General features: G+C 35.1%; 2 protein-coding genes across 2 annotated transcripts; both read left to right on the forward strand.

Annotated features, from left to right (window-relative positions):
* Positions 1-527: 527 nt before the first annotated feature.
* On the forward strand, positions 528-4,291 carry LOC131617033 (cell division control protein 2 homolog). Its single transcript, XM_058888421.1, has 9 exons — positions 528-619; positions 704-1,006; positions 1,093-1,228; positions 1,306-1,479; positions 1,585-1,748; positions 1,837-1,924; positions 2,020-2,073; positions 2,259-2,339; positions 4,019-4,291. Exons 1-9 carry the CDS (start codon positions 579-581, stop codon positions 4,028-4,030), a joined length of 1,053 nt encoding a protein of 350 aa, XP_058744404.1. The 5' UTR covers positions 528-578; the 3' UTR covers positions 4,031-4,291.
* On the forward strand, positions 2,978-3,770 carry LOC131617034 (uncharacterized). The gene has a single exon (XM_058888422.1). The coding sequence runs from the start codon at positions 2,997-2,999 to the stop codon at positions 3,678-3,680; it is 684 nt and encodes a 227-aa protein (XP_058744405.1). The 5' UTR covers positions 2,978-2,996; the 3' UTR covers positions 3,681-3,770.
* Positions 4,292-14,551: the final 10,260 nt, after the last annotated feature.

A 14,551-nucleotide genomic window follows, 5' to 3' on the forward strand; every position in this document is an offset into this window, starting at 1 on the left:
TTCGACATCACTCTTTTGATTCCTTCTTTCACCTTGAAGACCCACTTACAACTAACTAATTTGGCTCCGAGGGTCTCTTAATCAGACCCAAAGTGTTTCTAGCCTAGAGGTGAAAGTTGGAGACCATATTATGCTTCAAATCACACAATTTAAATATCTCGGATTCGTAACACAAAATGATAGAGAAATAAAAGGAAATTAAACTATTGGAATAAGACTTAGTTTTTGGTAATGTTATACTAATTAGATATCACAAAAATTATTTGAATTTTATATAACTATTATGAAATCTCAACAATTTTTATTTCAAAATTTTCTTCTACAAAGTAAAATTTTCTGAAGTTTTTCAATAAATGCCATAATAGTATTTGTTTAAAACGTCAACATTTATACATTAGCATTCGGTTCGTTGTTGCAATACCACGTGTCATAACTGAATTTGTTAGTCGCATTTTGGCGCCAAACACAGATCAAAGCATAAATCCAAGAGTCTTTCACTTCTTTATTCCAACCCTCTCTTTCTCAAATTCACTTTCTTTCTTCTTCTTGTTCTTCTTCTTCTCTGCTTTCATTTCAAAATGCTGACAGACGCAGAAGAACGCGAATCCTTCAATTCCGTGTAAGCTCTTCTCCAATCATCACACTGTGTTCATCATCATTCACTGATTGTGCTTAATTTTATTGAATTTCATTGAATCACCAGGTTGGGACGCATCTTACTATGCAAAATCTGTGGTCGTAATCGAAGGCATCAAAGGCTCGAGAAATCTTTCACTTACAGCAACTTCATACATGAAATCCAACCGTTTGATTATGATAATATGGAGTTTCTTAAAATTCTCGGTGAAGGAAGTTACGGTAGGGTTTCTCAATTCCGTATCGTCAATGATAACAGCATTGTGGCCGTTAAACAAATCTCGATTGCCAACACTTCCGATGCTGTTCCTGGTTTCATCATCAGAGAGGTCTCCTTTCTAAAAGAATTGAATCATCCAAACATTGTTAGGTAATTTAATTTAGGTTAACAATTGCCAGTTCTTTTCATAATATTTATAGTTTTTTTTAGCTCAATTTCTTTAATTCAATGTGTAGGTTATTGAATGTAACGAACAATAAGGATACAAATGTGGTGAGCCTTGTTTTCGAGTGTCTTGATTGCGATCTTGACAAGTACATTAAAGAGAAAGATCGCTACGGTTCAGCTATTAATAATCCCTTCACAAGAAAGGTAAGTAAGGATTTTTGTTCTCCCAATTATATACTTTGTTGAATACTCAATTAAAAAAATTGGTGTTGTTGTTGCAGAGTTTTCTGTATCAAATATTATCTGCTGTGGAGTACTGTCATTCTCATCAGATTATGCACAGAGACTTGAAACCGCGTAATCTTCTAATCGATCATTCTAAAAAGATAATCAAACTTGCTGATTTTGGTTGGGCTAGAGAGTTGGGAGATCCAGAAAAGTTCTATACTGATAAGGTAATGTTGAATATTCATCATTTTGACACGCAAAATTGAAATCTTACAATATTTATATGATATCTGGTTGCTGTGATTCAAGTTTTTGTGTTACAATTGCGACAGATAGCAACTCGGTGGTATAGGGCACCTGAAGTTCTGTTTCTTAACGGTCAATACTCAACTCCAATGGATATTTGGGCTGTGGGCTGTATATTTGGTGAGATGGTACTTGGACAGCCAATACACAATGTTTTTAATTGCACTGGTGAGCTACAGCTGATTTTCAGGTAATTTTAGACACAAATTAGTTTATTTCACTTTTTGGATTTCACAATTTTTAGAGTACTAACATAAGCTTTTTCTATATATATGAAGAATGTTTGGTACACCAACAGAGGAAACGTGGCCAGGGGTCACTAAATTATGTACCAACCTTCAAGCCTATACCAAATCTGACCCAATGGTACCAAAATTCTCACTCTCAAATATATGAGTTAGTTTTCACTAAATGTCCAGTTATAGAATCTTTGTTATGTGTGCCTTTATTCAATTGTGTAGGACCTTTCAACAATTTTTCATGATCTTGATCCAACTGGTCTTAATCTGCTAACGGTGAGTCTCATTTTCTCCCTAATTTTGGTTTGAAGATCCTTAGGTTTACTACACTGCATTTGCCACATAATGCTTTGAGGGTGCTGCAATAATTGAATATGAATGCATTTACAACCCTAAGTTGATATTGCTTATATATTATCATGGAAGGTGAATTAGACATGTCGGTTTCTTATGTATTGCAGAGGATGCTTTGCCTGGACCCAAACAAGAGGATTTCAGCGGAAGCTGCTCTAAAGCATGCTTACTTTAATGACTTGGATCAGGTATATCTTCTACATCTTTCATTTTATTATTACCTGCGTGTGTTCAAGCTATCTAAGAACAGGGTAAGACCAATAATAAAAAGCAGTGTTAAGATACTGATTACTACCTCATTCCCTAAACATAGGAAAAACCTTATTGGTTCTCTCATGAACTCATTAATTAAAATAGAAAGCCTGAAGCTCTTATAATTCATAAGATAGTCGACTCGAGTTCAGTTTAACCATGATGATCTCAAGTTGAAATCAATGTATAATGTGGATATCATAAAAATATTTTTTAAGAGTTGATTATGTTATTCAGCAATTTTACAAAAAAAGGAAGTTCATATAGCTGCTTACACTTTAACTATGATGACTGCATTCATAACTTAGGAGCAGTCAGTCAAAAAAAATATTGGGATAATAAGGGAGGGTGGTGGCAACAACAATAACCCAGAAGAGTTTGCGGTGATGAGGGAGGGTGGGAGTAGCACCAACAAAGGGGAAGTGTTTGCAATGACGATGAAGGGTGGCAGCAGCACCAACAATGCAAAAGAGATTGCCATGACGAGGGAGGGTGGCAGCACTTCCACTAGCAACAATAACCCAGAAGAGTTTGCGATGGTGAGGGAGGGTGGCAGCACCACCACTAGCAACAATAACCCAGAAGAGTTTGCGATGGTGAGGGAGGGTGGCAGCACCACCACTAGCAACAATAACCCAGAAGAGCTTGCGATGGCGAGGGAGGGTGGGAGTAGCACCACCAGAAACAACAATGTAGAAGAATTTCCGATGACCGTGGAAGGTGAAAGCAGCACCACCATGAACAACAATGAAGAAGAGTTTGCGGTGGGGTGTTTGCTGTCGATCAGGACAGTATTTGGTGAAGAGTTTGAAGGCCAAGTTGTTACGTTTGATCGTCCCTCCAACATCCTCGCACTCATGGAAAGTTCCAAAGATGTCCCTCTTGGAAAAATTAGGATTTTGAAAGCTGATTACATAGAAGACTTCACCTTATTAGGTCAATATAAAGACCCACTTTATCCATATAAGTGCTACCTTGATCTCAATGTTCTCCAAGCAAGGGAAAAAGTTGCCATTAGACAAGCAGAAGCAGATGCTGAGAGGATTGGGGTTGGTGTTACAAGTGTAGCACAGAACATCTTTGATGCTTTATCTAAAACGCATCCAGTCCGCTGGGACAAGACTGTCATAGTTGTGATGAATGAGGTGCGTATCAGCAGTCCTTATCACTCGGAATGTGTGATTGGCGGTACTCAAGTTGCAAATAACCGTATGAAAAAAGTGCTTGAGATGTTGTGGAAGAGGTTGCAACTTCCAGGTTCTGGTGATATTTGTTGAGCTCTCAGGTTCTGTCTTGCGTATGGAGTTCATTTAAGGTCGTTCCCTCGTATTCTTCTTAGAACTTTGGAGTGAGTGTCGTAGCATGGGATTTATTGTGTTTTAGACTTGGAACCCAAACAATTTTCTAGGTTTACATAATATACACAAATGTTCAGACATCTTATATAGACATTGTTGAAAAAAATTATAATAAGAAACAGATTGAGTATATCATCTGAAACTTCTAGTTTTCGGAATTTAGCAAACATATATATTTAAGAATATGGCCTTTTTTCTTCTTCTTTTGCTGTGATATAGCATGTTCTAAATTCTGTTTTGTTTTCATTTTGATTCAGGTAGGTTATTAAAGGAGAAGCCAAGTCTTAATCAGCCAAATAAAAGGACAGCTTATTTTTCATAACCATTCCCCATTCATCACAATAGCCTATGTACATATAAAATTGTTTCCTCAAAAAAAGAAGCCAGTTTACATTGCTTTGTGTTTTCAACAAAAAACTTGCGATGTTAGTTGGTGGTTTTGCTTCTTTCTTACCTGGCTCAGGTCATTGTTTACAAATGAATAGTACATTCAATCAATATTGTTTTAGCCATCCAATTTATTTCATGTTTAATTGGGCAAACAGAATTACATTGTACAACGTATATTCCTTTGCTCCTCTCTTTTTGAGTTTTTTTTATATAGAAAGTTCCTACTATTACTTTTATGAATACTGCTCAATTTTTTTTTATACTCAATTATTATTAATAATGGCTGTACAAGAAGTACTCCACACCTTACAAAAAAGCCTATACCTTTTTAATAAGTGTGTGTTTGATTCTGTAGTAAAAAAAAAATTGATTTTGAGTGAATTGATTATGGATAAAAGTAAGTTAAAGGTAAAGTGATTTATGTTTGGAGAAATTTTTGCAAAAGTGAGTTGAACAATAAATTTCAGTGTAAAAATCACGTTTGATCAAAAGCTACAAATCCTAGCTTCAAGTAGAATCAATTCTAGAAAGCATAATCAATTATGCTCGAGATCAACCAAACACGTCAAAATCAATTCTAGACGTCCATAATCAATTCTAGATGCCTCAAACGTGAAACCAAACATAGACTAAGCCTATTTAGTTAAAGAGGCTACGCCACATGCTATAAAATAAACCTTTTAACCCTATCAAACCGACTTATTTAAATAAATATGAGTAAAATTATTATAATTATATCATATTTGTATTTTGAATTAGAATACAAAAATAAAGTTTAGTTATTTTGAAGAACTTAAGAAAATTAGTTGAAAAAGCCTTATGAACAATATCATAAGTTGTTTTCATAAGTTCTCTCAAATAAATGGTATAATAAAACTTATGTTATTAGGTAAACTTGAATAAGTCAATGCAAATAAGTATTTAGTCTCGTTGATCTTTTAATGTGTTGGTCTATTTACACATTAGTTGAATTGCTAATTTACAAATGTTCAAATAAATAGGTTTTTATGTAGGCTATTAGACTAATCATACATTCAAAACGGCAAGACTTGAGCCTAAAAATAAGCCTAAGATAAGCCACATGACATGTTTAGATTTTGAAATTTTTAGCAGGTCTAACTCAAACTTTTAATATCGAGGGAGGTGTCAGAGGGCCCTCCTGGATAAGTCGGGGTAACATGCACAGGTGTCAACACACGAACCACCTCAAGTGCAAGAACACAAACCTCCTCGTGTGCAGGAACATGTACCTCCTCTAGTGCCTCCTAGGATGAGGACGCACGGGATAGACAACTCCTAGAAGCAGAAGCCGATGGTCCCTTCACTTTCTCCCGCGATACCCGGCGGCGTTTGCGAGCCTTCGCAGCCTGCTCAGCTCTCTCACACCTAGCGGAAGCAGTTTGGGTTGGCCTGTCGAGTCTAACTCTCTCTGGGTTGTCAGACATTTTTCCTGGAAAAAAAAATAAAGACAAGAACAGGTGAGGTTTGAAAAAACAAAAAAAAAAAACTCAGTCATTATTTTAGAGATGCATCTCCGAAACCCCTCAGAGGTATTTTCGGAGATGTACATCCAAAAACACATGCGAACTCTGTTTTTGGAGCTTCAACCACAGTCACCCTAAAAATCCTTTTTTACACAATTTAAACTACAAACAACCAACATTATTCAATATCTACTAACTATAAATGATCATAAACATCTTTATATACTTAAATAGAAAAATAATTTTTCAAAAACTTACTCAATGTGTAGAAATTTGTTGAATGATGTTGCAATGAATGGAGAAATATTTCTGGAAATGGGTGAAAATGAAGTATGAAATTGTAGATTGTGGGTTTTTTTTAGGTGTTTGAGGTTTAAAAAGAGAAAGAATGAGGGGTTTCTGTCGCGGGTAAAATATATATACCATAATTCGGAGATGCATCTCTAAAAAGACCAAAATTAAAAAAATAGGTTTATTCGGAGATGCGTATCTAAAATACCCATGATTTTGAAAAAAAGTGAATTCATAGATGCATCTCCAAAAACAATTCTAAAAAACGTAATATGGTGCGTTCGGAGATGTATTTACGAATTATGGGGACAAATAAGGAATTGCGCCAGAGGCCCTGAGAAGGTATAGGGGTAGAAAGAGAAATTCTCTAAGTGAAATCTCACCAATGCCCAAAACATACTATGAGGGGAAAGTAGACTAAAATTTCATCATACTCAGATGAAATTGAATCCTTTTCTCAACCATCTTATTTTGATGTGCTAAGAAAACCTAAACCTAATTTCATCCAAAATACACCTAAGTGCGTTAATTCAGCCAAAGTGCCAGAGGAAGAAGATCGTTTTTTACCAGGAACAATCTTATGTTGGACGAGATGTCTCATTCTGATGTCTGACATGAAAACATGGACTAGAATGTTGGTGACAAACTGTGGACATCTATTTCTAAAGTGAAAATAGGTAAAAAGGACAAATTCAAACACTACAAGAAATAGATTTATGAGATGGAGGCTATAGATAAAGAAAGAAAGAAAGGAGGGATCGAAGGGGATAATCAAACTTATGAAATGATTTTTGGATCTATCAATATCAGAGGGGGCAGAAATATTCTAAAGAGGAGAATAAGAAGGAAATCTCATCAGGTAATGCAGAGATCTTTTTCATTCAAGAAAGTAAGCTTAACATTATAGACATAACAATTATTAACAGCTTCTAGAGCTCGCAAGAAGTTGGTTGGTCTTGCAAGGTAGCCACAGGTCAATCAGGTGATTGATTAATATTATGGATGAATGAGTCTATTGTTCCTATTTTCAGTTTATCTAGCGAAAGATTCTTAGAGTTGAAAGTTGAGTGGAAGAGTGACTTGTATTACATCCTCAACGTTTGCTTTGCCTGTAACATTAGGAAGAAAATTTTGGGAAATAACATCCATAATTTACCTCCTTTGTGAACTCAAAAATAGGCACTAGCGAAAACGTGAAATATAAGCTTAAAGACACAAGGAAATTTTAGTGTGGAAAACCTTTTCAATATGAGAAAAGAAAAACTACGGGACCCTTAGGCCTCTTAAACTTCCACTATAATGATAGTGGGAATACAACAAATTCACCCTTAGGTGGAACTCACTAAAATGTATCTCTCAATTTACAAGAAACACTCTCACAAAGAAACTCTCTATAAAGAATAATTTGCTCTTGAGCAAGGCTCTCTTTCTCTCTTGCTTCTTGTTCTTCTATTTTTTGTTGTGATTTGAATCCTTTGCTTATGGTCCTATTTATAGAAGAAGCAAGCCAAAGGTACCTTACATGCATTAAGACACTTGTATTTTGCCTTCCATGCAAAACACCAAGTGTGTTTAGCAAATCATGCACCATAACAAGTGTTCTTTGCAAAACATGCACCATAACAAGTGTTCTTTGCAAGACATGCACCATAACATGTGTACACCATAAACCTTTCTACTTGTCATCACATGCAACCTTCCATTTTGTCAAATGTATGTTGGTCAGGTGGAAATGGTTGGACCCCACATTTCTCCCCCTCCAACCATAGGGGAATGACCTTGATTAGTTTGAGGTTGCTGCCAATCCAACAACTTGTTTGCAAAATTCTATCTTCTCTTTTGGTAGATGTTTTGTCATCATGTGTGCCACATTCTCATTAATGTGAACTTTCTCTACTTTCAACAAATTACTCTCCAACACATCACGAATCCAGTGTTATCTTACGTCAATGTGTTTCGACCTTGAATGGTATGTCGAGTTCTTGCTGAGATGAATTGAGCTCTGGTTGTCGCAATAGAGAATATAAATTTCTTGATTCAGACCTAACTCTTGCATGAAATTCTCCATCCACAGTATTTCCTTACAACCTTCAGTGATTACAATGTATTCAGCTTCTGTGGTACTCAAAGCAATGCACTTTTGTAATCGTGATTGCCATGAGACAGCTCCCCCTGCAAAAGTAATCAAATATCCAGAAGTCGATTTTCTTGAATCTACATCTCCTACCATATCTGGATTTACATACCCAATGAGTAATTGCTTCTCACTAATAAAGCACAAACATTGTTTGGCAGTTCCTCTTAGATACCTCAGTATCCATTTCGCAACATTCCAATGCTCCTTTCCTAGATTCGACAGGAATCTACTCACAACTCCTACATCATAAGTAATGTATGGTCTTATACAAACCATTGCATACATAAGGCTACCCACAGTTGAAGAATAGGGTACCCTGCTCATTTATTCTTTTTCTTCTTCATTGCTTGGACATTGTGTCTTATTGAGTTTCCGATGACCAGGTAGTGGTACATACACATGTTTAGCGTTATGCATGTTGAACCTCTCAAGGACTTTCTTGATATAATTTTCTTGTGACATGCACAACATTCTTTTAGGATGATCTCGAATGATCTTCATTCCAAGAATCTTCTTTACCACACCTAAATCTTTCATGGCAAAAGATTTGCTCAATGCATTCTTCAGAGCAGATATCTTTGTTTTGTCTTTCCCAAAAATGAGCATATCATAAACATACAACAAAAGTATGATAGATTCACCATTATCATTTTTCTTCACAAACACACAGTGGTCTACAGATGTATTTTCAAATTTATGTTCTGTTATGAAGAGTTCAAACTTCTTATACCATTGCTTGTAGCTTGCTTCAACCCATATAGACTTTTCTTCAAGCGACACACAAGGTGTTCTTTTCCTGGTTCTAAAAATCCTCCGGGTTGCTCCATGCATATTTGTTCCTCTAAATCTCCATGTAAGAATGTTGTTTTAACATCAAGTTGCTCTATGTCATACCCCAAATTTGTCCTACCCTATTCATCTGGCTTACAATTCATGAACATGCTTCATTTTCGTCATGACGCAATGCATGCATCCATATCATTGATACTATTTAAAGGATGGCAAGAAAGAGTTTTCAACTGAAGAGAATTCATGATTAAAGGGAAAGGATCTGAGGTCTAATCTTGTGGAATCACCCTTACATTGAAGGTTTTCTTGAGTTAGGGTTTCCTCTTTTTGAGCTCAAAGCATTGGTCAGAATGTACAAGCTTGGAATTCATCTGTGTTAGAACAAGATTGAGAATCTATGTTCAGAATCTGGTTTTGATGATAACGAACATATATTTTGTAAGTAACAATTTTATTACTAATGGTTTCATTTAGTGTGCAAATATTATGTTATAAACCTTATACAGGATTCATCAGGATAAGAGTACAACAACCACATTAGAAACATCCAGAAGATTGACAAAGCTAAACATCATTCATCAGATGTTCTGATTAAGAACATATCAAGCAAAGCCAAAGACCACATATCAGAAGCAAGAGAAGCAATAATAAGGAACAAGATCATTCAGAAGAAAAAGCAATATCAAGGCATACATGCAATAGTCTCAACCAAGAAAGTACATCAGAAGCTGTAAGAAAAATGAACAAGAAAGATCAACCGCAAGAAGCTTTGCAAGCATCAGAAGATCACACAAGTATGAAGATCAGAAGTTCTGAAGCTACAAGTTTTGAAGACTACGATACAGTGACATATAACATACAAACATCAACAGAAGTCACGACCAATGAAGAATCTACAGCTCAGCATATAAATTAAGTAAAATATAAAGAGGTTAGAATCTAAGGGAGAGCCGTTAGAAACATCATCATAAGTAAAATGGTTGCAACATTAAATGGATAAACTCCCAAGGCCAAATGAAGAAGCAAGCCACATGCAGTGCGTTGGAAAAATAAGCTTAACCAAAGAAGCACGCCATCAACAGAGGTCATCATGCTGAATGTCATACCCAGAAATTTGCCCACACTTTTCGAAATTTCAAAACTATTTCAAAAAATTGAATTTTATAAAATCTCAGGCTCATTTACATTGACATCCTAAATTTTATAAATATTCGATTTAAAGTCTATTTTAAAATATAGTAGTTTACTCTTAAATTGCTTATATTTTAATAAATAGAAAATGCTGGACGATGCTTCATACACTTTCAATTGGCTGTTTATTTCAAACAAATAATATAGCATAATTGGTAAGGAAGTAAGGCTTGCAAACATAAAGTCATGGGTTCGAATCTCACTTGATGCAATATAAACTTTTTTTTATTATTTATTTTTTACTATCACTAATTTTACTTCCATTTTAAATTATATTAAAAAATCACAAAATTGTTTTTTTTATTATTTAAATTGAATTTTCGTTTCTATTTTAGGCTATTTTTAAATTATATTTTTTTAATAAAATCTTGATTTTATACACTTTTATTATTAGTTAATCAAATCACAAAATACCAAAAAAAGTTATTTCTTTTCCTATGTTTAGAATAGCATTTTTAGAAGTGGATTAATATTATTGATTTTTAAATTGATTAAATTTTATCCCACTAATTTTCTTTCCATTAATATTAATCTAATTGTTGATTATAAATAGGTCACAAAAAGAGACCATTGAGGGCACAAATCCTAACCTACTTTCAACCTTTCTCTTATATTTTCTTTCGACCCACAATCCCTTCATCCCTTTCACGCACACAATTTCACCACTCTTCTAACACAAAACCTCATCCTTCTTGCTACTTTTGTTTGACCATTTTCAAAGCCTCAATTCTAACATATTCACCATTTTTTTCCATCAAATTTCAAACTAACCACTCTTCACCTTTTTAAAACAACAACCTGTAACATAAAATTAACCTTTTTTTTTCCACAAAAGCTCATTAACCGCACAATCTCTAATTTCTCTTCCAACCTACAACATTCAACAACATAAATCCATAATCTCAAATCGTTAACAAGACCGACACTGCCATTAAACTATTTCATAAACTTCCAAATAAATTAATGATAAGAATATTATGTAGTTTGTTCTATTCATCATTTGTTGTTGTGTTCTTCAATTTTTTTACCGGTTGACAAAAAAATTTCATACACAACCTTGCCTCAGCCACAACAATACGATGCAGTGACGAAGCAAACGGAAGACACGCCGCTGCATCCGTCGGAGCTGTAGTAACCGGCAACGTCATCACACCCGCTAAACGCCGCTGCATCCGCGCCGATCCAAACGCAATCACCACCACTGCTTCCGACCATCGAACGAACAGCAAGATCCGTCCATGGCACAAACACCGTAAATCCTCACCATTTCGGATCTGGTACGTACTCCGATCTACTATCGGTAAAGTTTTTTTCCTCTTTTATGTGATGCTTGTTGTTTGTATGTTAATTCCGTTTGATGTTGTGGTGAAATCAAAAAGGAAATTGGAGAATGTGTTTGTTTGATAAAAAGAAAATTTCACGTATGGATATGTTATTGCGATGAAGAGCATGAGAGAGTGGATTGTTTGCTCTCTCTGTTTCTATATTGTGTTGTCTTTTTTTAATCTCTTTGCCATGTGTCATGGTCTCGTTGGTTATTTGTTTAAATTTGAAAAGTCAAAGATCATTCATGTGGTCCATCACTAAATTGTTGTTTTACTGGTAGCATGAGATGTGTTCTAGAAAGTATAACTCACAAATGCTGCTGGTAACGCGTTGCCGCTAAAGCAGATCTACCACCGCAAAATCGCACACTATCGGAAACACCACAGATCTACAGTAAACACATGTTAATGGATCGAGATAGCAAAAAATTTATCATAGTAATTGAAGGACCAGATGCATAAAAAAATTAGAGCAGTGTATAACAAAACCTAAAGATTGATGAAAAGAAATACTGATTTAGGGTCTGACGAATGGGTATTGAAAGAAAAAGAAAAATGGTGTGTGAGGGAGAAAAGAAAATTGTTGGGAGTATTTGGGTGTGAGGTAGAAAAGAAGAGTGATTTAGGGTCTGAGTTTGCAGAGAAAATGAAAAAGTCTGAGCATGATATGGAAAAATCTGAGCATGATAAGACATTGTAGGTTTTGAAAATGTAAAATAATATTAAAAGTTGAAAATAGATTTTTAAATAAATGTGTGACAAAGTAAACAAAAGTAAAGAAAACAAAAGTAGATTTGAGAAAAGAGAGGGTGTACACGTGGATAGTCTTAATGATCAGTATTTGTGAAAAGGGCAGATAAGTAATTGGTAGAACATCTATCTTTCTTATATGATAGATATGTATAGTTCTTTTTATAATGAGACCATGTTGATTTGGAGAATGAGAAGAATTAGGAAAACCAAATTTTAGTCATTCACAAAGTAGGGCGCAGCACCTATTTGATATTTTTTTTAATTATTTTCCATTAAGTTTAGTCATTACCAACAATTTCAATTTGATAGGTAGGATTAGTTTAGTTCTCAAGTTATATAATCAATTTAGTTCATCTATTTTAATTCAATGAGGAATAAGGAAAGTAAAAAAATGTTAGAATCAGACTATAGAGTTATATTTTATTTCCATCATTAAAAATATAAAAATATTTATATTTTAGAATTAGACTTTTTAAATAAAATAAAAACACCGAAAATATTTTTCTGTCTTAGAATTAGGTTTTTATTTCTCATAAAAATACAAAAAAAAATGTTTAATTTCACTTCTTATAATTTAATTGTTAGATTTCTCTTCGATAGTATTTATTCATTTTTTTTATTCCGTACTAACACTTCCTTGTTTATTGTGAGGTACTACACTTGAGCCTTAGGACTATGGTGGACATTTGCAAGTTACCGATTCTTATATATTTAATTGCTTTACTTTTTTCCTTAATTTTCATCTTGGGTTTGTAATAAGTTTTATCTCCATTCGGTTAAACTTGTAATCCCCTTCCCCGAAGCCATGTAATAGCTAGGACCCTTTACTTTTCTGCTCTTTATTTTCCTGCAATATTTATCTGTGTGTGCTAGTAATTTAGGGAGTGAAAAGACATAAATCTCAATCGCATATCACTAACTAAAAGATAAAATATTCTGAAACAACACACGTGATTGCTACACACTCACCTCTAGGGTACGCCCCTCATGGTTGTCTTACGAGTAATGGTCGTGTCCCTCGAATATAGAGGTACCCAATAGCAAACGTCTCTCGATTAAAAATCATCAAAGATCATGGTCCCTCGATGACCCTCGAACTGTTGCCTACGAAAAGATGATTGTCCCTTCAAATTTGCTAAAGGTACCTCTACCATGTTTCCTTAGACGACCATCGATGACCCTTCGATGTCCCGTACACGTCCAATAGATGGGACTACCTACCTACAATTGGTATGGTTAGTCCTATCCCTTAAATAAAGTAGAGAAGTATAGGAAAGACCAACATAGGGTAAGTAGCCCTTAGTTTGCTCTCTCAACAAATAAACTTTCCTTTCTAACCACTTACTTTTTTCAAGCAAAATTTCAAAATACTTAGCATACATCCTTGAGGACTAATACAAGGATCATTGCGAAGTCTTGCCTTATTATTGGCACCTTCTTTCCAAACACACACACACACCATGCTTTTTCAAGCTTTTTAAACAAAACATAACGAGCTAAGCAAACTAAGAGCTCGTAGATAACTACAGATGAAAAGGGTGCTAACACCTTCCCTTTTCATAACTTACCCCCCGAACTCAAACTCTTTTCTTAAAAGGTCTTTCCTGTACTTTTATACATTTTCTAAAATTGGACAAAATAAAAGTCGGTGGCGACTTTGCTCACCACAACATTTGTTTGCGAAATAAAATTAAAGTCAGTTCTCCCACCGAGTTACAGAACTGGCGACTCTGCTGGGGAGTCTATAAGAGGGTTTACCTTATGGCTTAGTTCATTATAAATGTTTTTAATTGTTTGTTTTGTGTGCTTTATTTTTTAGGGTATGTTTAAGATTGTTTCTATGTGAAAGATTCTAACCCGAATCTCGAGATACCTTAGGTATGTGGCAATAGACCAAGGAGACTGTACGGCTCGTCCCGATATGGTTGATCTGGTGGCCACTGTTAGTGCAACGCTTTGGTTGGTTCTAATGGCCCTTGAACACGATCGAGGAGACATTAGGCTACCGTATAGTGTCATTAAGCACTAATTTGCCCTTATAACCCTAGTTGAACTTGACCTTGGCCTATTAAGAAGTAGCGAGATGGCTGGCTTTGGATTTCTGACTGAAGCTGGTTGATACTCGAAGCTACACTCATTGAGATCAATCTTTCAAGATATTTTCGGTCAACCGTTCGAGTGTTGACTAAGATAATGCTTTCGAGAAAGATCCATGATATGAGATTCCCTAGAACCCGATATTTATCTAGGACAGGTTGAACCAACTAAACTTCAGTGGGGAGGGTACTTACCTATGGACTTCATGCAAGCCTTTAAACCTAAGGACTCTTGTGTGACTTGTTTGTTATCTAACCACTTGATTTCCTTGCAGGTTTTGTCTGTAGGACTTACTGGTCCATACTACCTTATGCTTTTACATAACATGTTTAC

Source organism: Vicia villosa, linkage group LG7 (assembly GCF_029867415.1).
Source record: "Vicia villosa cultivar HV-30 ecotype Madison, WI linkage group LG7, Vvil1.0, whole genome shotgun sequence".
In the NCBI taxonomy this organism is placed as follows: Eukaryota; Viridiplantae; Streptophyta; class Magnoliopsida; order Fabales; family Fabaceae; genus Vicia; species Vicia villosa.

Coding starts and splice junctions, on each gene's coding strand:
- LOC131617033 (XM_058888421.1), top strand. CDS start 579: ATGCTGACAGACGCAGAAGAACGCGAATCCTTCAATTCCGT. Junction 620..703: donor CGCGAATCCTTCAATTCCGT/GTAAGCTCTTCT, acceptor TTGAATCACCAG/GTTGGGACGCATCTTACTAT. Junction 1,229..1,305: donor ATAATCCCTTCACAAGAAAG/GTAAGTAAGGAT, acceptor TTGTTGTTGCAG/AGTTTTCTGTATCAAATATT.
- LOC131617034 (XM_058888422.1), top strand. CDS start 2,997: ATGGTGAGGGAGGGTGGCAGCACCACCACTAGCAACAATAACCCAGAA.